The sequence below is a fragment of the Dioscorea cayenensis genome, chromosome 19 (assembly GCF_009730915.1).
Source record: "Dioscorea cayenensis subsp. rotundata cultivar TDr96_F1 chromosome 19, TDr96_F1_v2_PseudoChromosome.rev07_lg8_w22 25.fasta, whole genome shotgun sequence".
In the NCBI taxonomy this organism is placed as follows: Eukaryota; Viridiplantae; Streptophyta; class Magnoliopsida; order Dioscoreales; family Dioscoreaceae; genus Dioscorea; species Dioscorea cayenensis.
The window spans coordinates 25,785,069-25,812,400 of NC_052489.1; the positions used below are offsets into that span (position 1 = coordinate 25,785,069).

At 32.5% G+C, this 27,332-nt stretch overlaps 3 protein-coding genes across 3 annotated transcripts; all 3 read right to left on the reverse strand.

The window, feature by feature from the left end:
• Nucleotides 1-1,858: 1,858 nt before the first annotated feature.
• LOC120250211 (probable WRKY transcription factor 38) lies at nt 1,859-3,732 on the reverse strand. Its single transcript, XM_039259004.1, has 3 exons — nt 3,293-3,732; nt 3,054-3,158; nt 1,859-2,893 (listed from the first exon to the last, which is right to left on the reverse strand). The coding sequence occupies exons 1-3, from the start codon at nt 3,595-3,597 to the stop codon at nt 2,395-2,397; spliced, it is 909 nt and encodes a 302-aa protein (XP_039114938.1). The 5' UTR covers nt 3,598-3,732; the 3' UTR covers nt 1,859-2,394.
• A 13,181-nt stretch (nt 3,733-16,913) lies between these two features.
• LOC120249284 (probable WRKY transcription factor 30) lies at nt 16,914-18,671 on the reverse strand. The gene is made up of 3 exons (XM_039257790.1): nt 18,301-18,671; nt 18,005-18,109; nt 16,914-17,559 (listed from the first exon to the last, which is right to left on the reverse strand). The coding sequence occupies exons 1-3, from the start codon at nt 18,669-18,671 to the stop codon at nt 16,914-16,916; spliced, it is 1,122 nt and encodes a 373-aa protein (XP_039113724.1).
• Nucleotides 18,672-25,224: 6,553 nt separating this feature from the next.
• On the reverse strand, nt 25,225-26,553 carry LOC120250376 (probable WRKY transcription factor 67). Its single transcript, XM_039259182.1, has 3 exons — nt 26,173-26,553; nt 25,961-26,065; nt 25,225-25,759 (listed from the first exon to the last, which is right to left on the reverse strand). The coding sequence occupies exons 1-3, from the start codon at nt 26,523-26,525 to the stop codon at nt 25,255-25,257; spliced, it is 963 nt and encodes a 320-aa protein (XP_039115116.1). The 5' UTR covers nt 26,526-26,553; the 3' UTR covers nt 25,225-25,254.
• Between the last annotated feature and the right edge of the window lie 779 nt (nt 26,554-27,332).

The window sequence follows — 27,332 nt, forward strand, 5'->3', positions numbered from 1 at the left end:
GTTAAATTTTTTTTAATCAATTAAAATTTCACATAAATACAAATTTGATTCTGGCCTCAATTTCATTATAAAAATTACAAATGTGGAATTAAAAGATAGAGTTTAGATGTTGAACTTGTCTGTATCATATATAGATGGATGATTGCCATAAATAATTGTTTTTTGCCAACCTCTCTTTTCCTTGATTAACCGTTTTTCTCTTTAATTTGGTTCCTTAATTATTTTTAGTAGTTTAGATTAAATTTTTTAATTATTTTCTTGCCCATTATTAATGTTGATTGTTATTTATTATTACTATCTTCACTTATTTTTTTTATTTTTATTTTTGACAAACCGCCTCACAAGCTGTCTTCACTTATTATTACCATTGCTTTTTCCACTATATATTCATATATATGTGTATATATATATATTATGTATGTATGTATATATGTATGTATATATAATTTTAATTTCTATGTCAAAACTTCTTCCATGCCTTCTCACCTTAGCATAAATGTTCATAGATCTATGATATGTCACTCAAGAACATTGTCTATATATATATATAGATATGTGTGTATCAACAGGAGGAAGGAGGTGGTTGAGATGGGAGATGCAGGCATAAAGCCCTACAAATATTTATCCAAGGCTTTTTTTTTTCATGGTTTCACGTACGTGAAACTGGTTGTTTTAAAGGATAAAAACCTAAGATGCATGGAGCTAGCTAGGGTTTTGAACCATCTTGCATTTCACTAATTCAATTCCATTGTTGTTTGAGATCAATGAAAAGAGGAGATACAGCTCCATTTGAAGTGTGATTGCTTCTGTTTCCAGATAATTAACTCTGTATATGGAGTACATGTGTGTGTGTGTATATATAAATATATATCATGCTGAGAGGCTTGTTGAGCTACTGGAGTAAAAAAGATTGTTTTAAAGCCCACATTCGTTGGTTTGAACTTGTGTCCTGGAGCATTGGAAATTAACTGGTATATGCATTACCAAATCTAGTGACTGGATCAGGAGAATTTCTGGTTGTTGATTTGTGAGTTCTTAATGATTAGGCAGATTCGAGCATAAGCATCCACTGTAACTAAAAGATAACACTAAAGTCCTTGATGAGCTCATCTTATTTAGATGGTCGTTCTGAGACTTGTATTCAAGCTAGTTTGAAAAGGAATTAAATTTTTTTTTTCCCAACGTGACCAATGTCTCAAAGAGATCGGTAGGTATGGAGGAGCACCGGATACGTTGGCTTAATGACTTGAAAAATAAACTCCCCTACCATGCAACTATATAGGAGAGGAAACGACGAAATCAACAAACAGTATTTGATCCTAATATAAAGTAAATGAATAGTATTATAAGATCGTAAAGTTTTGAATCCTCATCTTCTTGCACATATTATGGTGAATTATCACTGAACTATTAATGATTTTTTAACCAAAATAGAAAAAAAAAAGAGTAACTTTTGTTTTCCTCATATCTATATTTATATTTATATGTACCCAATTTCAAAAAAATGATTTGCGTTTAACCTAAAACAAAGTCCCTTGTGAAGTGAAGTCTAACCTCAATCAGAGCAAGGGTGATCCTTGCTCCCACAAAGGTTACTCAGACAACTACTTTAGGTTTTCCGGTCACTTATATATATATATATATATATGATATGTTTATTTTATCTTTATCACGTTCATTAATTTTAATATATATGGTTGTTATTTTATAAAAAAAAAAAAATCATTAAGACAACGTGTTAATTTGTGCTATCAAGACAAAAATCCAGTGTCGCCAATTTGTCAAAAAACAAAAATCCAGCTATACAAGTAGAAGTATGACCGTATGACTGGTAATGAACCAGACTAATATTTAAATCATTTTGCTTGGGGGAGGTAATTGAAGGAGAAAAATGCTCTGCTGTTCCTCTCTCTCCTTCTCTCTTAATTTTTTATTTTACAAATATAACAAAGATAATAATCATAACCTGTGCAAAATAAAAAATTAATTAGCCAACCGTACACATTCACTTCATGGTATCAGAATACTCTCTCTCTCTCTCTCTCTCTCTCTCTCTCTCTGCGCGCGTGTGAAATAAATGTATACTATACTAATCGGCTCCCAACCCATCTGTGTGTGTGTGACAGTGTTTGTGTGTCTGTGTGTGTAAAATAATTGATACTATACTAATGTTGGCTCCCAACCCAAAAGCATTAAAAAAAGTCTTAGTTATCCCAAAAAAAAACCCAAAAGCATTGAGTTCCTAATGTTGGTTCCCAATCAAGCGAGACTCGATCTCAAAAATAAGTCTTCGTAATTAATGTAGGTTTAAAAAGTTTTTCACATCAAATGATAGTAATTAAACCCCCATTATTTTGACTTATATATTTGCTAATCAGAACTCCATTAATATAATTAGAAACACGGAAAGCCAAAAATATCATCGTATCCAAAGGAAGAGTACTGGACCAAGAAATCCATGCTCATAACTTCCCAAGGTGGCGACAGGCATGCACTTGTGGGTATACCTTCACCCTCACTGCAAGCCTCAAAAATAGGCCCCAAGCAATCTTCACTGTTTGCCACTGATTCAATTGATGCTTTATCATTAATATTGTGTATGTTTTGAAGGTCAACTGATCTTTCTTGTTCATTAACGCTTTGTTGAGTTCCTGATACTTTGAGGGATGAGAACATATTGTCATTTGATTCAAAGCTAAACAAGTTTGGCTCTTTTGGAAGAAGTTGATCTAGTTCGATTTCTGGAGTGGTGATGATGGGATCACTATTGGCTCTGCATGTGTGATTCTCATAGTAAGTGACCGAGAACAAATGTGGATCATTGCAATCCTTCTCTTCAACATGCTTTGTTGCTCGGCACCCTTCATCTTTGTAAGTGCATCTGTAATAACTTCTGCAAGATCATATATATAGAAAACACATATAAATTAGCTTTTTGCCAATATAAATAAGTGTTTTCATAATTAATTATTTTCTCCCTTTGAAAAGAAAAAAACAGGAAATGAGAGGGCACTCTGTCCTTCAAGCAAAATGCGAAAGTAATCCAAACAAACCTTGAACTCTTGGACTTCTGTATGTTCTTCTGCCCATACTTCCTCCACTGGTAACCATCATCATGGGGAGCATAAGTAACTTTTGTCCATGGAATCACTTTTCTCCTGTATAATCCAAAAGGAAAACCAAGACAGGGAAATATACTGTTAATTATATTCTAATCCAAAAAGAACAACATGTTAATTAAGATCTGGAGAAGAAAGAATTCAAAGATCCAAGAAGCAGTTCACACCCTTACCTTTTTCTAGATCCACTCTTGATCTCAATTGAAGTGTTAGTCCTGTGATCATCACTGATCAGGCAAACAGAGCTTGAAGTAGTTGACTTGAGATTTGTTAAAGCCATGGTCAAAGCTTGAAGTACCTCATCAAAGAGGACACCGGGAAGCTGCAACGGCGCCGGCTCACCGCCGAGTTTTGAGACCATGGACTGAATTTGTTTAGTAAGCTGGTAGCCTCTAGTGATCTCTTGGATAGCCATCTCTGTTTCACCAAATGCGTTGTTTGCCATGATCAAAGGTTTCTCCATAGCTCCCATCATCATCTTCTTGCAAATTAAACTCTATATAATTAATGCACTTTTCCCAAATTCCACTGATTGATGTTCTTGATCAGTCTTTTCTCTATGGATTGTGTTTGTGCTTGTTGCATGTGTTCGAGTTCTCTCTCTCTCTCTCTCTCTCCGTGGTACTCCATATATATATATATATATATATATATATTTATATACATATGGATTGGTTTGGAACTTAATTTGGATTGATCAAGAGGAGTAGAGTAGTGAACCAGAGATGCATCTCGGAAGGTGACAAACTACGCGGGGTTGTAGAAAAGTTGCTGGCCAACGTCGAATAGTTGAATATATTTACGTTTGATGACGTCACGAAAGTGACGTAAGAATTAATTTCTTATGGTACAACTTGGCCTTGGTGCTTCCTCTTTAATTACTTAGGAGTAGTTTATAGAATATGGACCTAGGCAGTGCTTGGAAGTTTTGTTTTGGTGATAAATTTTTTCCCTTAAATTATAGGATTTGTTTTTGGGTGCTTGTTACTTGAAAATATAAGTCAAATTTACATATTCGCATGGATATAACTGTTATTTTTTATTTTTTTGATTTATTAGTGGTATGACTATTATGATTTGACTTTTTAATTTAAGTTCTGAAATCAATTTCTTTTAGTTTTTAAATTTTTTTTAAAGTATGCGTTTAAAAAGACTTTATTTTGAGCACTCTTTCTTTAAGTTTCTTGATGCCATTCCAAACAAAGGATATGCTTTTAATACACTGCAATTATTTTGTGCGGTCATCGAAAGGAAGATGAAGACTAATTAAACATAAGTTACATATGGTACCACTTACATAAGTGTTGATTTATTTATTTTTTAAAATTTTTTTAGAGTATAAATCTATCCTCCAATCGTTGATTTTTTTTTAAAAAAAAAGAGGTTTACCAATAATATTTTGGTAGTGAGTCTTAAATAATGATCCACTCTAAAATTCATTTGAATAGTCTTTTAAAAGAAAAAAATTATATAAGGATTTTTAATTAAGGGACAAATCAAAATTAGTAATTTCTTTGTTCTTAAAATTTCGAAAACCCAGATATTCATAAATGGTTCTCCCCATGGCTATTTCCGATGCAAAAGAGGTTTGAGACAAGGGGATCCTCTCTCCCCTCTTCTCTTCGCCCTTGCTACTGATGTGCTAAGTGCTATGTTCAAGCATGCTCTGCGTTCCAAAGTCCTAATTGGTATTTGACTTAATGATATTGAAAGCATCAGCCATCTTCAATACGCAGATGACTTAATCATTTTTTTTTTCTGGAAGGCATGAAGACCTTCATATAATCAAGTTAATTCTCTATCTCTTTGAAGGTTCCTCAAGACTCTCGATCAATTATTAGAAAAGCTGTCTCTATTCTATGAATTATGGTTTCCAACCAAATCTTGCCTCTGTTATGATCTTAAACTGTAGTAGAGACTGTATTCCTATAACATACCTTGAGGTCCCGCTTACTGGAAGACGACTGAGGCGCCAAGATTGGTCAAATCTCATAGGACTGATTCAATCTCGACTCACTTCTTGGACAACAATTTACCTATCTCTTGGAGGACGTCTAACTCTTATCAACCCAGTCCTCTCCACAATTCCAATTTACTGGATGTCAGTTTTCAAACTGGTGATTCTTGAAATAGATAAGATCCGCAGAGACTTTCTTTGGAAAGGACCAGATATGGGATCTAAAGGAATTAGATTGGTTGCTTGGAAAAGAATATGTCGTCCTAAAAATTTGGGAGGTTGGGGTATTATCAATCTTAAGGAATTTAATCGCGCACTTCTAGGGAAGTGGTGGTGGAAGATCGCAACAAACCCAATTAGTTGCTGGGCCAAAATAATCAACACCAACTACAACACTTTAATTTTAATCTTCCTGGCGCTCTGTTTCATCCAGCGCCCAGAAATAAATCTTTCTTCTGGCCAGGAGTTTATGACTCCTTATCCTCTTTTCGTTTATGCTTTTCCAAATCTATTAATAACGGATCCAACACTTTTTGGTTTGACAAATGGTACAATGGACACTCGTTGAAGGATCAATGGCCTAATCTCTTCAACGACTGTATCTATCCATGGATTTCTCTAAGGCAATTCTCTCTGAACATTAGTCACCCTCAAAGACTCTTTCACACAGCTTCAATAAATGATCTGTCTCCAATCTTGAGGTCTATATCGGCCAGTTCTTCGGACTAGGAGGACCTAAATATCTGATCTTTGGAAAAAAGTGGATCTTTCTCAGTTAGGTTCTTCTACAAGCTACTTATTGATGGAGGAGCTCGATGTCCACTCTACCCCCAATTTTGGAAAATTCACTCGCCTAGCAAAATCACGCTTTTTTGCTCGCTTGGGAAGATGAAATTCTTACACTCACAAACCTTTCCAAATTTGGACACAATCTTAACGCTATTGACACTTGTGTCCTATGCCACAGTGTAGACCTGTCCATGGGCCGTGCTGGTCCAGGTTTGGGCCGGGCTTCGTCCATAATTACTAAATTATAAGCTTGTCCAAACCCGGCCCGGCCCGGCCTGAAAATCCGAGCCTTAACTTTTGCCAGAACACACCTAAATTTAATAACCTCTATCGAAGGCCCACCCAAATAGGTTTTCATCAAATAATATATAAGTTATAAAAAAATTAACAATAATATTAATATGTGAGTATGGCCAAATATTATTCTACAAAACACTTAAAAATTAAAATACCAAAAACAAATATTTAAAAAAAAATTCAATTACAACAACTAAAATTCAAACCATTATAATCAATGGTAATCAACAATAAATATATATTATATAATATATAGAAAACTAATTAATAAATAATCAATGGCAATTCAAACCATTATATATATAAGTATTATTTGTTGATAAATATCTTTAATAATTCGGGCCGGGCCGGGCTTTTAATAATGAAAACCAAACCCAGCTTGTTTTTAAAATGTGCTTCTTTTTTTGTCCAAGGCCCGGACATCGGGTCTTATATATTTGTCCAAGCCCTCCCATTTTTCAGACGGGCCTTCGGGCTTTGGCGGGTAGCCCGGCCCTTGGACATGTCTACCACAGTGCTTCAAAAACTGCGAACCACTTGTTTATTGATTGAGAATACACGGGCATATCTGGTTGGAAAGAAATATATGCATTTTTAATTTGAATTCTTTACCTTTCTTTACTATTATCCGTAAAGTGTCTAACACACTCCTTTCTTGGTTTTCTACAACTTCTCAGGCTCATCAGCAATCTCTTTCTGAAGCCTCGCAAAGGATTAAGCGCTTTCTCGACTTCATGAACGCTAGAGTTGCAGATACCCCTGGCAATATAGAGCGCAACGCAGATCAAGAGTAGTCCCCTTCTCCTTGTAGTCAAGACAGGTCTGTATCACTAGATGGTTGTTTTTGCCAGTCTTGCCGCCTTTTTCTTCTGTATCTCTTTTTCCTCTTCTTTCTTCCCTAGTATATTACTCACCTCTTATGAGGGTTTTGTTTTTCAGTCTATGATTGTCTATTTTCTTTTCTAATTGTCTCTGTTTGCTATATTGTTTCTACTTTATTTTAATAAATCAGTGGTTTATTCATTTTATTTAAAAAAAATTCATTGTTGAGTTTACTTAGGTTATTGAAAACAATATATTTTAGTAAAATAAAAAAAATAAAAAAAGAAACATTACCAAGATGGTTCAACAATTTAAACTAAGAAATCTATATTTGAAGGTTTTCGGGGGAGACATAAATTTTTAAAAGGCAATCTTTAGAATAGTCTTTTTTTCTTGAGATGATTATAAGGCTTTGGATTATGGAATCATTAGGCTCTAATATGTTCCGGCCAAAAACAATTTTTTTTATTTTTTTTTTACAAAAGGGGGCAAATCTTTGATTGGTCAAAAGTCATGTGCAGAGTTTTCTCGCACACCCTCACCTTGAGTTATTGGGATCCGTATTTCAAATCTAACCTCTGATTGAGTTTTTTCCTCTAGATGAGTTATGAATTCATGATTATCTTTTTCTTCCCCCAAGGGATCCAAGATAGTGCTTCTAACTACCGAACCAAGTGGCTTTGACTCTTTTTTGTTTTTTTTTCCTTAATACTTACTAATAACCCAACAAATAAATTTGCCATGTAAAATAATTTGCTAAAGGAACATGATCAATAAAGAGTATCTTTTAATTATTCAATAAAAACTCCCAATGAAATGCCAATGATGGTAAAATCAAATAAAGTTGTTGGTGGGTTCGAATCCTTCCCTTGATATTATTGCTCATGTACTGTATATGTGGTCAAATACTATTCATTAATACTATTTTTAGACTTGAAATGGATTTTCTGTGGGAGAAATAATGGTTTCATCTCTTCAAAATTGTAAAAGAGGGTGAAGGGATAAATGCATCTCAGAAAACAAATGTGAACGAGAATTATGAATCCTGATGACTTCCTTAACAAAGCCAAAAATATAGTCTAATCTCACCGAGTTGTCAAGATTCAATCTTAGACTTGGTCAAAAGGCTTTGTTGATCATGGGAGAACAAGGCACAATAAAACTCATGTGATACATATGGGTCTCCTTTAATAATTTCTAATTAATTAGATTGTTGGGCATAAATATCATTACGTTGTTGATACTTGTAAATTGGACGGGGAACAGGTTACAAATAATAATTTTGTCGTGAGAGTTCACTATAAACTTGTAGCATAAAATGGCTTGAGATGGCGGCACTTTGTTAAGTGACTATATTTTCACAGCAAAAGGCTTGAATTTGACAGTGAAATGGTGTGTGTATATATATATATATATATATCTTGATTAATTTTGAAAATATTAAAAAATAGACAAACATTTTTAACTGTCTGGTGAATATAATTTTTTAGTTTTTTTTTTTAAAAAAAATGGATAAATTATTTAAATTAAAAACAGAAATTCTTTAGTTTTATTGTATTTTTTCCTAATAAATATATGATTTATTTATTTTTATAAAAAACAAAAGATTGACCTTAATAAATCCGTATTAAGTGTTTGTTTTGTGTGATGGATTAAAGGAAAAAAAATGATTAAAAAGTCAATGAAGTGAAGTGAGTCTTAGTTTTTGGGTACCTTTTTACAATATAAATAAAATTGAGCAAGCAGATGGCACGGTACTACTATTAAAAAATAGTAAAGATGTAAAGAAGTTGCTGCCTAGAATATAACTAATTAGCTAGCTTCCAGTAAGACTATTCTTCTTTAACTGCATGGGTGGCCACGTCTATTAGTTTATAAACTATTAAATCACATTAAAGAGCAATAAGCGTGTTAAGGTTGCGAAGTTTTAACAACATATTTACATTCTTTAATTAGTTTATTCACACAATAAGAAAAAGAGCACATTATCTTAGCTAATATATTGGAAAACCGAACTTATTACCAGAAGCGAATGTATTTAGAGATTCATAAATAATTATAAGGTAAATAAACAGATATGAACATAAACGAAGACCAAATAAATCCTCAGTCAAAGGGAAAATATTGCCACATATTTTGCTGCAATAGGCAAAAGAAGACTAAAACTAGCAATATTCATATGGAACACGCTATATATATATCATTATATGTCTCTCTGCTAGTTGTCTGGTTCTGTTCATTGCATATGTGTTCTGGGATCAGGAGGACTAAATAAATATGTCAGGAAGTCAATTAAGGGATGTAGTACTTGATTGCTTAGGAAAGCGTGTTGAAGAACTCATAATTCGCCCCTCAACTGCGCCAGAGACTTTATGGGATAAATTACAGCCACATGTGGAAATAGAAGATGAATCATCTGAGAATATTCATAGATTTGATAGATTTAAAATATATGTGATGATGAATCATATGCGAACATTCGTAGATATGAAAACCATTGAATTTCAATCTAATAGTTGAGCATTATTTTATGTACAGTATTACTACTAGGCCAACACCAATGAAACTATAAGGGATGCATAGTTATTTAATCTGAACCGTTCAATCAATTTATGTACAGTAACTAAATAAATATGAACCGTCCAACCCTATTTCTACTAGACCAACACCAACGAAACTATAACCCAAACAAAAATTAATTAACCCAACTAACCCTTCATTATGTCTCACTGTAGCAATTAGTTTGGTACTATGCTCACATTGCGGACGTTCAACGAACGTCCGCAAATGATGTTTATTTTATATATGAGGCTAAGCCAAAGCCACTTGGTTCAAATGGTTAGCAACACCAAAATAAGTCTCTGTGTGGCGTGCAGAATGGTGAGGATTCGAATCTTTGTTGGAGGAATTAACTCACAAGTGATGTCGCAACCATCTCACACGGCATAGAGACAGGCGCTTGTCGCCCTTTTAAAAAAAATTTATATGAGGCTAAATCTTTGGTCGTTAATTTTGGGAGGATGTTGGTTCTTTTTGTTCTTTTTTTTCCTTTCTGTAGTGTTCTGCTTTCCGGTGTTTGTTTCAATTGAAGTGATTTATCTATTTAAAAAAAAAAATTCGGGAGAAATGAAAGAAAAAAAAGAGACTGTAAGAGAAGTACCACTTTTTTAAAATGAAGAAAGTAATTTCACTTATAATATTTTTTGTATTCATTTGTCAGACCATGAGAATGAAATTAAAAAATTTAGATGTTTGGTGGATTTCTGTGAGTTTAAAAAAAAAATATTAAAGTAAGAGAAAGTTGGTTTTTATAGAATATCTTATTTCCTCCCACTTCAATAAAAATGTTATTGAAGTAGTTTTAGTTCTAAACTCACTTCACTCAATCGAGGGAAGTCGCATTTTCCCCCACTTCCTCCAAAATGAATGGTCCTTCAATGTCATTAATTAATTCTAACATTGTATGTATAATGTAAGAGGTAACTTTTGACTATAGTGTCAATTTAATCCTAGATATATTTTAGAATGGAATAAAATGAACTTAATTTAAATTTAATATCGATCATAAATGTTAAAACTTATAAAAAAAATTCTGATATTAAAATTTCCTTATGCTTATGCTGATTTGGGAAAAAGGACGACAAGCACATGTCTTTATAGCGTGTGAGTTGGTTGGGATATCACTTGTGAGTTAATTCATCCAACAAAAATTCAAACCCTCACCACTCCGAATACTACATGAAAAACTTATTTTGGTGTCACTAACCACTTAGACCAAGTGGCTTTGGCATGCTGATTCATTTCCCTTCTTCATTAGTTATATATATATATATATATATTAATTTCAGTTCTCATTAATTAATTCCTATGTTAATTATATAAGCTGTATTAAATAAGAAAATGTCTCCAACATCCATGAATGATGCCAGACAAGTAATATAGATAAATAAGTCATTGTACAACGCAATGATTCCTTCCAGAAACTCTTTAGGAAAACAAATATAAACAAGTGGAAGTCATAAATATATATATATAATGCCTACATATTAATTAATAATTTAGTTTGTGATTTGTTGCTTTGCGTTAGTGTCATTGTAAATTAACAAACTCAGGGAAAAAAATGCTTATCAAAATTAATCTAAAGTATTAGTCCAAAATCGTGGCTTTATTAACAGTATAACTACTGATTTGTGTTTTTAATTCATTGAACATTGTTTAGATTCTAGAAGACGTGTTGACCCTAATTAATTAAGATAACTCCGAAGGCTATCTATTGTTCACAACCTTGTCATATTATATATATATATATATATATTGGTTACCCTTCAGAATATTCAGAGTTAAACAGAACATGTTACTATTTATAGAAGTCTCTAAGGTTGAATTATGAGGCTGATCATGAAGACCCAAATTGGATTGCATCCCCTTGATCCATCACGTTTTTGAATTTGCAAACAAGACAATTATTAGCTATATGCATTCTATGTAATTAATTTTTGACTTTTAAATTTTTGTATAAGAGTCAAAAAAGTTAATTACTTGGCTATTGCGATGATGACTTTGTTTTTATAATAATAATAATAATAATAATAATAATAATAATATATATATATATATATATATATATATATATATATATATTTTGAATAGAGTGAATAAGTCACTGCTTTATTAAAAAGAACAAAAGTGAAATAGACAAACCCTGAAACAAATAAAAGATAATAAAAAGAGTTACAAACTAAACGAGAAACTGAGAGCAGTCATTAGAGGTGAAGCAAGAACAAGAACGGTTACCCAAAACAAGTACACAAAGCACATAAACATCAAAACAAGAAAAAGGAACAACTTAGAAAGCGAGGTCCACCCTCTGGTATCTGAGGCTTCCTCAGCTAACATCAGGAATGAATCACTCCTGTGCGGAAGGCGTGGTCAACGCTCCGGCGCGCTCTTCTGATCTAGCGCCCAAGAAGTCAAGTGAGCGTCTGAGGTTCCGAATGGAGTCCTCTGGGAAGCAATGGTTAGGGTCTTTAGCTGCAGAGTGCCAAGCAAGTAACATATGAATAATTTTGGAAATAACAAAAAAGGAGTCACGAGCATGCAAGTTAAAGACAAGACAATTTCGTTCAAGCCATAAATTCCAAAAGATGGTCCTTGAGAAGATCCCAAAAAGAACGAAGTTTGGTTTGTAAGGATGGAATACAGGAAGTCTAGACCTCAGCAAAGGTCTGAGGAAGGAAGTACAAACCTAGAACTTGCTTAAAGAAGTGCCAGATATAGTTGGAGAAATCACACTCAAGCAAGAGGTGTTCCACCAATTCTGAATTTCTATGGCACAAAACGCAGGTGTCCGTTGCACATTGGAAGTTGCAACCTCTTTTGACTAGATTAACCAAGGTTAGGATTTTGTCATCCCAAGCGAACCAACAAAAGAGAGTTATTTTGCTGGGGCAACCCACTTTCCAGAAATGAGAATAGAGGGGACTACGAGTACCACCGTCCAACAGAAATTGATAGAAGGATTTTACTGAAAACTTTCTAGTGCTATCTAAGGACAAGGTTCTCATATCCTCTAATTCACTTTGACAATATGGAATTAAAGACAGGAAGTGTGAGATTTCTTCTAGTGTGGCTGTTTGGAATCAGGAGACTAAATTTCATTAGAGAAGAACCTTACAGTTAACCAAGGGGAACGACAATCATTGTAAAGGCCAGGACATAAATCTCTAGGTGTTCTACCGTTTAGCCAGTTGTCATGCCACAGTAGGGTAGAAGCACCATTCTTGACAATCTTCCAAGAACAAAATTTAAAAGAAGGTAACAAGAGTGTAATTCCAACCGAGAAGAAAGAGTTATTCCTCGGTGGTGTGTGGAATAATAGCCTCAATGAATCTCTACACAATTAATTGAAGTTAATGATTTTGAGCCAACAATAATTACTATCAGAAGTGATTTTCCACCACCACTTTCTTAGGAGAGCCTTATTGAAGTCTTGAATGTTTAGGATGCCCCATGCCCATCCTCCCATGGCACGAGGTCGGCAAATCCTTTTCCAAGCGACAAGTCTCATCCCTTTGGGGCCCAAATCAGATCCTTTCCAAAGAAAGTCTCTACGGATTCTATCGATCTCATTAGAAACGACCAGATTGGTAATTTAAACATTGACATCTAGTAAATTGGAATTGAAGATAGGACCAAGTTTAGAAGAGTGAGTTGTCCGCCTAGAGAGTGATAACTCGCTTTCCAAGAAGTAAGTTTGGAGCGAACCAATAAGATAAGTTTCAACCAATCTTGTCTCCTTGGTCTTCTTCCCGAGAGCTGGACCCCAAGTAGGTAGGAAGACAGTCCCTGAAGCAATTAAGAGTTGCAGCTGATATTACATTAGGGCAGAAGCCAAAATTGGTAGAATATAGACAATTTTTAGAGAAGTTGATAGTGAGTCCTGAGGATCCTTTTAAAGATATAGGATTAGTTTAATAATCTGAAGATCCTCCTGTTCACCTGCCGAAAAAATGATTAAATCATCCGCATATTGAAGATGGCAAATATTTCCAAATTGTCCCAAAGGAACCCCTAATAAAACTCTAAAGCGGAGCGTGTGTGTGAACATTGCACTTAGAGAATCTGCTGCTAAAGAAAATAGCAGGGGGAATAAGGGGCCACCTTGACGTAGACGGCGTTGGCAATGAATATAACCATGTAGAGATCCATTGATTAAGAGTCGGGCTTTGGTAGAACCAAGGATAATACAAATCTAAGAAATCCATCGAGTGTCAAACCCACGAGCAGTTAAGACCTCAAAAAGAAAATTTCAATCAAGGGAGTCAAAAGCTTTTGCAAAATCAACCTTAAAAGCTAACCCTGGCAGTTTGCGCTTTTGAATATTGAAGATAAGCTCTTGCGCTGCAACTATATTATCCGCTATTCATCTCCCTTTAATGAAGGCCGATTGGGAATCATCAACTAAAACATCGATAACTCGGCTCAGTCTGTTATTATTATATTCTCTTTTCAATTTGAACATAATTTTTATAGCAAGAAAAATTTAAACAATAAAAAAAGTTCATCTTACAAAGTCATTATAAAGTCAACTTTAAGATGCGAACTAGTTTGTCTCCCCAATAATTCATCTGGTAACTAAATTTTAATGATTTGAGTACCACTAATATGTATATATATGCTCCAAAGGTTGGGACAATTGTTTATAACCGAGCGACGCCAAGACCAAATTATGAAAATATAGTAAAATTCAATTATAATTAAATGTAAAAAATAGCCAAATCAATCTATTATGAAATATTTTAATTTTATCTCATATCTTTACTCTCATTGAAATGGTAAATACAAGTGAGTCCCAAGTCCCAACTGAAGATAAGGATCTAGAATAATATATATATATATATATATATATATATATATATATATATATATATATATATATATATATATATATATATATATATCGATTTCTTGTTTATATAACTCAATAGATAAAGAAAATACATGTTGATCCATAGAAATAAATATATGATACGCTTTCTTTCTTTTTTATTATTATTACTCCGCAAAGTGTAAAGGTCATAAAAAATAGTAAACTGTATTGTAGGTCGGGTAGCTAGTCAAATCCACATGGATGACGCTCATGGTACTAACCATTCAATTATGTAGCGCCAAAAGATTTGATCGGTGTTGCTAATCCTAATTTAGAAAATTAAGAGTTAAGAAGGGAAAATGATGAATTCAAGGAGATGAAATGAGTATCGCAGACTTAATTTACCAAGAAATCTTTGCACTCAATTTCCTGTATTGGCTATTGCTTAAGCACTCTTAATTAGACTATGGAGATTCCTAAAATATATAGTCTAACCCCCTTGGTCCAAGTAATTAAACTCTAATCCCATACGACAATGATAATTGCCCTATAATTGCATTAAATATCCGGTATTAGGTTTAACCCTAATCTAGAGAATTCAACATTATATACCCTATCTATAGGCATGCACTTAACCTCTATCTCCTTTGTGCAACCTAGTATAATCGATTTCTCTATCCTAATCACATTTATCTAATATGCAATTGGGTCTCTCGCACTAGCAATTACAAACATAAAGAAACATAGGAGATTAATTTACAAGAAAATTCAAAGCCAATAATAGAAGGAAATCAAATACAAGTAGTCTTGAGATTCATGGTTTGAGGCACCAATGAAGGTTTAGCCTCTCATGGTTCCTAATACAATCCATTAGAAGAGAAAATATTGAAAACATAATGAGAAACTCCCTCAAACTTCTCTTCAAGTGGATGATGCTAGTAATTGTATTTCCTAATTGGAGAAGACAATGCCGTCCACTTGAAAAGAAAGTTTGGCACCCAATATTTAAAACTTCTCTTCTAGTTTGGTACCCAATAGGCGCGAAGGAGCAGTGTCTATTCATCGTAGATCGACTATCTTGATTGGAACCCTAGCAGCTGCTTTGAGAGTTTGTCCAAAGATCTTTCATAAAACCTAACTATTGGGTTTTAGGCTCCTTGTAATGGGCTAGTGCATGCTTCAGGTGTGTTTACCCGTGCTAATTGTTGGCGGCACTTGGGCTCAATTTTGAGAAAAATCTGGCATCGAAAGATTTGCGCAACCAAGGAGCACGCCTGAATTTTAAGAGCACGATCGTGCTCTGGGCAACAGAATTGTGTAGAGGGTTGTGCTCTTTAATTAGATTCTTCTATCATGGGTTCTGCACAACCTAAACATGCATGTGCTGAGGCAGTACTCTTGTTTGGATTATTATTATTATTATTTTGTACTCATTCTGCTCAGAATGATAGCAGTTTTTCTTCTTTTTGTCCCAAACCCTATTTACCTGCACATTAAATACAAAATACTTGGCATAGCACTAAAAAAAAAATCATGCAGGATGGCAACAATATGCATGGATTTGCAATATGTAACACATAATACATGCATTTCATGCACTCATCAATATATATATATATATATATCACATGATACATTATTATCTTTAAACTCTAAAAATATTATATTAATGTAACAGTACTCATGAGTTGAAAGATATTGTATATAGCATGAAGATTTTAAAAAAAATCTATTAAGTGTATATAATGAATATATTTTTTGCAATAACTTTGTTATAAATCCATTTTAATAAAAAATGATTATAAAATTTTATCCTGATTTTTTTAATTTACTATTAACGTGAAGCTTTAATTATCAAGATCTCGTAAAACTAATAGAGAGTGAAAGAATCTATTTAATTAGTGGCAAATCCTATTTTTTTTTTCTTAAGAGAAAGAAAATTTGAAAGCGTAGGATTAGAACTCTCAACTTAATTTTATAGAGTACTGTTTACCTTAATTCATTGATTTTTTTATAAATCGAACAAATTGCATTTCATTAAAACAAAACAGTACATCTAATAAATTAAGAGATATAAAGGAAGAGCAAGCCATTAATGAATATGCTAATTGTTGAGCATTTATAATATTCTTTTACTTTGATGTATCCCCACCTCTTTATTTGTATTTTTTTTAAAAAAATAAGCACAAGCTCAAAGTGTGGAGCGCAACTATAAGCTTAATAAGCACTTATGCCCTTGTATTGTGTGGATTTTGATATTCGATCTTGGATTCTCTCCAAAAGAAACACCTTATAATATGTGGGACACTAGCTAGGTCAAGAGGCCAATGCATATGTATAAGCCTGATATTTATAATTCATTGATATTACATGTAATCAAAAGATGATCAAAATTAAAACTTCATGCTTTACATTTGCGAAATCAAAGCTTAAAAACCCCTAAAATCTATCATTGCGGCCTAGTCTTGCAGTCAAGTAGCCCATGCTCAAGTGAAGGAAAAGATTTCTCTATATAAAGTGTTCTTACTATGAACAAGCTCAACATATCAAATCATGCTAATTAATTAAGGTCATTAAAAACTCCATTGATGCACTTAGAAACGTGGAAAGCCAAATCATCATCAGTTGCTGATGGATCCATCATGGAGTAGTCCATGTTCATTCCATGCCAAGGTGGAGAGAGACATGAATAGGAAAATATATCCTCAATGTCAGTCCCAGGATTAGGCTCCCAAAACTCTTCATTATTTACCATTGACTCCACTGTTCTTTGATGATCAATGGATACTAGAGAGTTCTTATAATTTCCATCATGGTTATCATCAGTTGGTTCTGATCCCATAAATGATATCTGATAAGGTGCAGACACATGTTGGTAGTTCAATGTTGAAGAAGAGCTGGCTGGGGTTTGCATCTTATGAACTTCTTCATGGTGATTGGCTTGCTGATGTGCTGAGTAAAGGGATGACAGCATTGGCCATTCCTTTTTGAAGATCATATTGGAATTTGATTCAAAGCTAAGCAAGTTTGCTTCAATGGGGAGAAGGGGAACTTGTGGATTTATTATGGGATTAGTCATGGGTTTGCATGTATGATGCCCAGTGTAAGTGGCCAGGAACAGAGGTTGGTCAATATTGCAGACCTTCTCTTCAACCTGCTTGGTTGCTTGACATCCTTGATCTTTGTAAGTGCATCTATAATAGCTTCTGCAAAACAATACACACCATCAATTAGTTTTCCCTTAAAGAACATATGTTTATGACTAATTTTCATTAAATAAAATTTTGTATTGGCTATCTAATTAACAACCTCTATATATGAAGCATGATATATATATATATATACACAGTATTATATATATATATATATATATATGGATGCTCATTTCTCTTTTGAAGGGCTTAATTGATATGCATATATCCTGGTGTGTTCTTCTTATTTTCAATAAACAGTGGTTTATCCACTTTTTTTTTGGAATAATAGACGACAAGCGCCCTTTTTTATGAATAGAAACAAAATACTAAACAGTATTGGAATCCGGATGTACATTATATGTACAGTATGAAAATAATATAGGAATCCCGGATGAACAGTGGTCTATCCACTTTTTTCCAAAAAAAAAATTGATATGCATATATATTCCAACCAAACCTTGAGAGTTTGGTTTTCTGGATGTTCTTCTGGCCATACTTCCTCCATTGGTAACCATCATCATGTGGAGAATAAGTGACATTAGTACATGAATTCATACTCTTCCTGTAATTAAAAGAAAAGAAATTACAAATAGCCAGCCACATGCAGTGTTAATTGTACTCTAGTTTTAATTACTATATATCTAAGAGCTCCCCCATGACATATATTCATATATATATATATATATACATATATCTATGCTATATATAAAAAAGACAGCAAGAGATCAAAGATGATCCATCAGAAAAACTCACAATTCTTTATTACAAGATCCAGTTGCAGCTGGTAGAGTACTCTTAATCTCATCTGAAACCACAGTACTCCCTTGATCACTGAAACTGCAACCTGATGAGCTTGCCTCGTGATCATGATTAAAATCATTGGGGTACTTGAGGATGGACAGACTCATTTCTAAAGCTTGCAGTCCCTTCTCAAAAAGGACCTCAGGAGGCTCTCCCTGCGGTTCACCACCGAACAAGAACATGAACTGAAGCAGTTTCATGATCTCATATCCTCTGGTGACCTCATATATGGCCATCTCATCTTTGTTACAACTCATGTTCTTTCTCTTCATCATGGCTACTTTCTCCATGGCAAACTCACTGTGGTTTCCACTCAAGGTCATGTACTATATTAATTATAAGTCTCTCAACTTACTTTGCACTTTTATCTATATATATATATATATGAGTGTTGGAATATATAAATACATATGATAGTAGTGATGCCTCCAGGATGGAGAAAGATAGGGGAGAATTATGAGGGAGATGGGAAAGAGATCGGTGGAAAAGCCCTTACACTTGACTTCACGCTCTTGACCTAAGCATTATTGAGGTACAATTTACTGCTTCTATACTTGTAAATATGTTTAATAGTCAAATCCGTGTGATAAATTCACCAATTTTTTTTTCTTTGTGGTTGGTTTGGTTAATGGAGTTTGATTTGTTATCTGATATTTTTTTTTATTGGTTTTGTCATTTTTTATGTAAATATAAACTAAAAATGTCAAAGGTCATAATAGATGATGGATGTAACTAATTAAAATAATAGTTCTTTCTGTAGCATTTGCTATCTATTCTTGAACTTTGATTAAAATATATAAGACAACAGGTTTAATAAAGTCATCTAATTAGAACTTTTGGGTGGCCACATGAAATAGATTATAGAAGAAAAAAATTATCTAGATGGACTGTGCCAATTAAGTCTAGCATTTTTATCCCCTTCCCACTCCAAGCTTAACAAAACAAAAGCATGAGCTTAATTAGCTAATTAATAGATAAGTACTGAACTTATTAATGCATACAAATATGAATGGTTTGCACATGGTGAAAGTATGAACACGCGTGGAGGACCGAATGACTCCTGACTTGTCAAACAAGGCATAATACTGTTGATTCATTAATCTTGATAACATTAAAGGAGGATCATTATGAGCCAAGTGTAGACTTGAGAGGATACTATTTCATCATAGAAAAGAATATAGTTCACACAAGATCAAAAACATATCACTTTTGAGAATGACTTGTATAATTGTTTTCGATCATACAAGTTTGATTCTTCAAAGATTGGTTTTGAACAGCTGCACGCACGCATGCATGCATGCATGCATGTGTATAATCTCTGAAACACTGTCATGCATGTTGTGAATGCATCTATTGATGATATGATACTTGCCGCATTTTGGTGTCCAAGTAGAAAAAGAAAATACTTAATTAATGCATGGGTGCTTCTATTCTTTCAATATTTGAGTCAATAAAAAGTTTGATTCCATTCCATAGTACTTGTCATCATCGTTCAAAGTCTTTGAGCATAGTTTGACCCATAATATTAATGATAATCTAACTCATTTCTAGTTTAGTTAACCAGGTACATGTAAAACCAGCTCAAATTTGTCAAATTTATTTGAAGCGTTTGACAAGAGAATTTTAGCTGCCACCTAGAAAAATAACAAAATTGCCTGCCGACCTTCATTTTTTTAAAATAAATATTATTAATTACCATTTTCTTTAATTTTATTTATTTTTTATTATCTTAGTATCATTTGGATGTTTTCAAAAATTTCCCATATTCTTTATTTTTAGCTAAATATTTATTAAAATTCATTAAATATTTGCCATGAAATAAAGGTTATGTGAAAGATGACGAGTTCTGTGTTTGTATAGTCTGTTTAATAACAAGGATCCTGATTTTTTTATTCACCACATTAAATTTTTGGTAAAATTTTTTAAATAGTCTTTATATTAATTATAAAAGTTTTTTTATCTACTTCCTCTTTTATTTTAATTGGGCAAATCAAGTCCAATCAAAAACTGCCGTGAGCTTTTCTATTCAAAATTACTGGCGTGGCTTAAAATAATACCAAAAAATTATTAAATATTATTAAAAATTCAAAAAAAAATTATTATAATATTATTAAAAATTTTAAAAAACTCAAAAAATTATGAAAACATTATTTAATTTTCCAAAAAAAAAAAATGTTGCGTTAACTTCTTTAGTTGAGTTTATAATAATGGATAGCTATAAAATTAATAAAATAAATGAAATATGATATAATATCAAACCTTAGTTAAGACAAATAAATTAAGACATAAATTATTTTGTAATATATAAGCGCACCTATATAAAGATTTATATCTAAAATAATAAATTCTTTTGTGATATAATGTATAATAAAAGAAATCATTTAATACAATAAATAAAGATAAATATACAAAAAATACTCATTGTAAATTATCATTTATGAAATTATTATTTTATGTTAAATTTAATGAAATATTTATATTTATATAAATATAAATATGCTTGTCATTCGGGAAACCTATTTGATAAAAACAGCATCGCTTTATCTTAAAAATCAAAATTAGTCAACCATTTTCTCAACGCGGAGCTCCCTGTGCACGCCCCTGATGTATATATGCTTCAAGAGTCAAAGTAGTTAATGTTGGGAAACTTCGAAATAGTAATCAAACGAACTCTCAACCTCCTGTGTACTTCTTTGCCGATAACTCGATAAGGGAACTCCGCTTCGAGAAAATGGTTGACTAATTTTGATATTTAAGATAAAGCGATGCTATTTTTATCAATGACGTGGAGGCCCAACTTGTCATCCACATCCTTATCCACATCTTTATATAAACTTCAAATTTAAACCTTAAAAATCCTTAAATTCTTTAAAAATATTTTAATTTTTTTAAACTATATCTAAAATCTAAAACCCAAATACTACAAAATCTATACCCTAAAAATCTAAAAACTGAAACTCTAAATAATAAATACTAAACCCTAAACCTTAAATCCTAAGCCCTAAACTCTGAACCCTATATCCTTTGCCCTAAACCCTAAACTGGAAATCACAAACCCAAATTTTCACAAACCCCCTATGGGGTTTGTGATTTCCAGTTTAGGGTTTAGAGAAAGGGTTTTCAGTTTATCAGTTTATCTTTTACGATTAAATATTTAAATTTAGGATTTAGATAATAAAGGGAAATTAATTTTTTTAAAAAAAATAATAAAGAAAGAAAGAATGATGTGTGATAGATAAGAGAAGAGACAATAGAATGAATGTGTGTTCATTAGAATGAAACCAACCCATATAAATACAAGAAGAATGTATACAATAGTATGTATAATCAAAGGTATATATGTATAGGTATACAGTATATGTACAAGTAATATATTACTCTAACAACGTGGATGCTGATATGGATGCCAATTTAGCATTCACGTCATTCGGGAAACCTATTCGGAAAATTTATTCAGTAAAAATATCATTACTCCTCTTAACCTTTTCTAGCCACTATTATCTTGATATATGTGAGTGTTTTATCCACTTCATTAATATATATATATATTGTTTCATTTTTTTTAAAGGAAAAAACCAAGATTTATGATTTGTAACTTAAATTTTTTTTAAAAGAAAACTTTTACATTCAAGAGAGCGTTATTATGAACTAAAGAAAGGAATTTTTTTTAAAAAAAAAAAAACTTCGAAAGAAAAAGCTAAGAGCAACTACAAAGCTAAAATCTTGATCAAAGGAATTAATTAGAATTGACTGTCATCCACCATTTCAAACCCTAAAATTAAAATATAGATGAAGATGTATGTCAACGTATTTATGGACAAAAACATTAAAAATGACAAATGTAAACATTCCTAGTTAATTTCCAAGTAGTTTTAATTAGAACAAGGACTGTGGACTACTGCATTAATGAGACATTAATAGGAGAAGAATGATCATATATATTCTTCTTTAATATCATACACAAGATAGTCTTGCATCAAGAGTGTTTAAGGACTCTATAGATAATATTAATTAACCAAATTAGGTTTGGGTTGAGTCTCATGGAGAATATTTTACTTTGAAAACCTATTATAAATAGCTGGGTAGGTGACTTTTAATTCAACTGAAACCTAGACTTGTATTTTCAATACTTTTTTCAGAGCATATAATAATTAAATTGGAATGTGTTTTGGAAACCTAAGTTATACTTTAATTTTCTTTAGTTGCTCTTTTCATTGAACTCCATGAAGATTGGGAAGGTTCAAAGTTCAAAGCAAATGTAAATGTTAATAAATTGGATTCTTGTTTAAAAGCGTGTTGAATTCCCTTTCTATCTTTCTTCAGGCGCGTTGTGGCGACCTGTTTGTTGTTGTTTCTTTTTTTTTATTTGTCTGTTTCCCTATTGCTCTTCCTTTTGTTTCCACTTCTTGTGGTGTGTTACTCGTAGTCTCGGTACTGCATTTTGCATGTTTGCGTGGCTTTTTATAGGTATGTCAGACGGGCTTTTCTTTTTAATTGAAGTGGTTTATCCATCTTTTTCCAAAAAGCAGTGTTGACATTGCGTAAGAACTTCTTCTGTTCTTTGTTTAGTAGCATGTCTACATTTCGATGTGATTTTTTTCCCTATTTTTTCCTTAGTTAAAGTTCAGTTCTGTTAATTTCAGCTTGTGACAATAAACAATTACAAGTTAATTCCTTGAAAGTCAGACATGAGACTTGGTCAGTATTCCTGAAAAAGTAAGATTAGAAAACCTAACCATGGTTTTAATAAAATAATCAAGGTTTTTGGATTTGTAACTTGTCCTATAGCTTCACAATTGACTGACTATGCAAATGTTGAATAATTACAGATTCATGAACTGGATTGCATTGTTATATAATTTAATACATAAGACAAGAACTTGCCTGCATTAACAATCAAGGCATCTTATTAAATTATTTAAAGCAATCTAGTTAAGATTGAATCTTCAATAACTTCTAAGTTACATCCCGAGTGATTAGTCTTGATGACAATTCAAAGTCAGCGGTACATCCTAATCACTGATTAATTTATTGTATAGTTTTATTTCTATCTCATCAGCATTATCTCACCTTATGTTTTAACTGCTATGTCAGCAATCCTTACTCACAAAATGACAACTTATGTTTTGGATAAAATTAAGAGATAAAATGGATAAATAATATTCCCTAAAAATATGCACTAAAGAGTTATTTAATTAAAAAATTAAGAGGAGTTACTAATTCCAATAAAAATTAGATAATAGTAAACATCTCTTTTAAAGTTTCAGTTGGAGCATGCATTATCAAGTAGGTCTTAATTCAGTCTATCACACTTAATTTACTTGATAATTTACTTGATGATTATAAGAAACTTGTCGGTTTAATCCATGCTCTTATCATGCCTAAACATTTTGCCATTTGTGAAGATCAATACCCCCCACTTGTCAACTAGTAACTGGATTCATGTGAGTAATTTTCTCAAAGCTAAAGTAATAAGTTAAGGCTTTTATAATTCATAACTTCATTAATTAGAGAACAAGGAAATAAACTTCACAAGACCATCACAGCATGTAGATGAAGGTAATTAATATATATTAATATATATATATTCCATTAGGTCTCAATAATTTAAGCATGGTTTAATTGTCCACCAAAGTGAAGTGACAGAAACACCAGAGGGCATTAATAAAGCATGGGCCTGGAAATGGACCTATCCACCGGTCATAAATAACAAGTTATATGATCTACCCTCCAATTTATTATGTTTCTTAGGTTGTCTAAACCAAATAACAGTGAGAAAATCCCATGATCAACCAACACATGTTACCACAATTGGATGAAGAAGAATAATAGTGTAATTAAATTGTTAATATTTAAAACATATTAAATAAATAAAGATAAAAACTCCATAAACAAAATACGCATGGTATTTGTAGTTTAATCTCTTGTTAATATGTTTTATAGTTTATCTATTTTTTTTAACATATGCATAAGATAATTAGTATGATGTAAAATTATTATGATATAGATATTTCTAATAAAGTTTAGTTGTGATTGCATTATGGATCAAGGTATAAAAAGTTTTTTAAAGAAATATATATTAAGAAAAAAAATTGTGAGAATTGAATATCCAAAGTATCTAAAGATGACAGAAATAGTATTAAAAATATACATAAATGTGTTCAGAGACCCTTGGGACATAATTAGAGGCCCCAAGTCACTATAGAATGAGATAAGAGGCAAAATTATGCTGGCCCAATCCAACTGACAATGTTGATTATTTAAAGTTAAACACCTTTGATCTAAAATAATATGAATGCATATATATCATGTGTAGTTGTCATTAGGATTTTTTTAAGGTGGATAGATGGCGACATGAAATTATTTACAAGTAAAAATAAGGTCACCAGAAAGATGCCTCATTGGCATTCTAAAATTTAACTAGCAGAAAGTCTAACCAGTACCTCAACTCTTCTATTTCTAGAATATAGCTTCATTAATTTACCAATATATATAGAATGCGAATTTTTATCACCTAATTTAATTAATAATCTAGAAAATGATGTTCTCTTTTTCTCTGAGCCAGGCAGGTTCCCATTCCTCTTAAAGTCAAGTAATTATATTTAAGATTTACAAATTAAGAAAATATCAGTGATGATCTTTAATGATATAAATTCTCATGGCATGATATGGCTACTCTTTCGATACACATACATTAATCATTACCCTAAAATAGACGTCTTACATTTCATATATATATATCTATATATATACATAAAGGAATGATTTCATTCTTTACCGGCTTGCCGCTTTTGGTTACCTCATTCCTTATGCCTAATTAATTTGATATATATATATATATATATATATATATAGACAAAAGAAAAAAAGGAGAAGTCGAGCCCATCAAGTAGCTAGACTAAGGATTTAGAAGCTTGGAAAGCCTTCATGAAGGGGATCAAATCCAAAGGAATCCATCTGCAAGTAGTCCAAGCTCATCACTTCCCAAGGGGGTGACATACATGCACTCAATGAGAAATCCTCAATGGTAGAGTTAGGTACGGCCTCCAAACAGTACTGTTCATTGTTTACCACTGATCCTATTGCTGTTTGATCAATGATCACATTTTGAAGGTCAACTCTTTCTAGGTCAGAGTCTTGTTGATCAGTTGTTGAGGCCTTGAGCATTGCCCTCTCATGGTAGCAGAAGAACTTATTGGCATTTGATTCAAAGCTAAACAAGTTTGGTTCTACTGGAAGAAGGGGATCTTGTGTGATTTGTGGAGTGATGATCATGGGATTATTATTAGTTTTGCAGATGTGCTGCTCATAGTAAGTGACCAAGAACAAAGGTGGATCATTGTTGTCCTTCTGTTGAACATGCTTCGTTGCTGGGCACCCTTCATCTTTGTAAGTGCATCTATAATAGCTCCTAATTAAAAAGAAACACATTCATATTATAAACTGTTAAAGCATAAGAAAAATAAAAAATAATTACAAAAACCAAACCAATATTGAATGCTATATGATCCATTTCTCTTGTAATATGGGACTAAAAACCCTTCCATATTTATCATGTTCTTCTGTACTGCTTAAGAGGGGATTGATATAGATCTATACATTCATAACAAACCTTGCAAGCTTGGACTTTTGGAGGTTCTTCTGCCCATACTTCCTCCACTGGTGACCATCATCATGAGGAGCATAAGTAACTTTAGTCCATGGATCCATGGTCTTCCTAAATATCATGATTAATAAAGGAAAAAAAAAAGAATTAAGCAGTGTAATTAATTAAGCAAATATAACTGATCATCTAAATAAAGATCAAAGAATTAAACAACTTACAATCTCTGTTGACGTTCCCTTTTACCACATACAATACTAGCACTTGTGGGAATCTTGACCTCTTCTGGAGCCTCAGTACTCCCTTGATCACTGAAAGAAGCTGAGCTGGTCTCGGAGATAATCTGCTCTCTAGAAGCCTGTGTCTGTGTGCATGTATTGCCGGACTTCTTCAACATGGACAAAGCCATTGATAAAGCTTGCAAGACCTCCTCCAAGAGAATTCCAACCAACTCCAACTGTGGTTCGCCTTTTGGTATGAAAGTTTGAAGCCTTGCAGCAAGCTTATATCCTCTGGTGATCTCTTGAATGGCAAGCTCTTGATATAGAACTGATCTCTCTATGATTTCATGCATGATATTCTTGCAAGTCTAGCTAGCTAGCTCCTTGTATAAATGGATGAATGATCTCTTTACTTGGTTCTTATATATATATATATATATATATATATATTAATATATAGTCAAGTGGGTGAAATTTATATCCAAATTAATGTTTCGGAAAAGTAGGAGGATAGTGCTGAGGAAGCTGGGAAGGTGAGTGAAACACATGGCGGTTGTCTTTATTATGGGCACGCGGATATGAAGAAGTAGTTGCTGAAATAAGCCTTTCATGTTGGCTTGTCAAACATACTGTGGAAATGATGGATTGATTATTATGTACAAGTTGCTATTTCTCGTCTTCTAAGTCTTTGTCCATCCTTAGATCGGTCCTCATTGTGGCAAAATTTCCCATGTGAAATTAAGGGTGTGTATCAAAGCAAAATATTCAACTTTATAATTAAAAAATTAAGGATTTAGAAGAGTAACATTTAAATAAGTATCTAAATTATTGCTACAGTAAAAAAGCTAATTTATTTATCGGTGGAAGATTGAAAATTCAATTTTTTTTTTAACACAATAGGTGAGAATTTATAGTTTAATTAAAAGAATTTGAGTTCGAAACTTCTCAAACACAATGCAAAAAAATAAATAAATAAATAAATATTTGTTGCCAATTTGTCAAAAAAAATTATAGTTATTCAAATAAATAAATAAATATAAATATCTAAAGTTAATTAGAGATGGTAAATAATTGTTAATACAATGCAAATTTTCACATGATGAGCTGATGTGGAGAAGAATGAGACGATGGCAATCAACTCTGCAAACATTTTTCCCTGA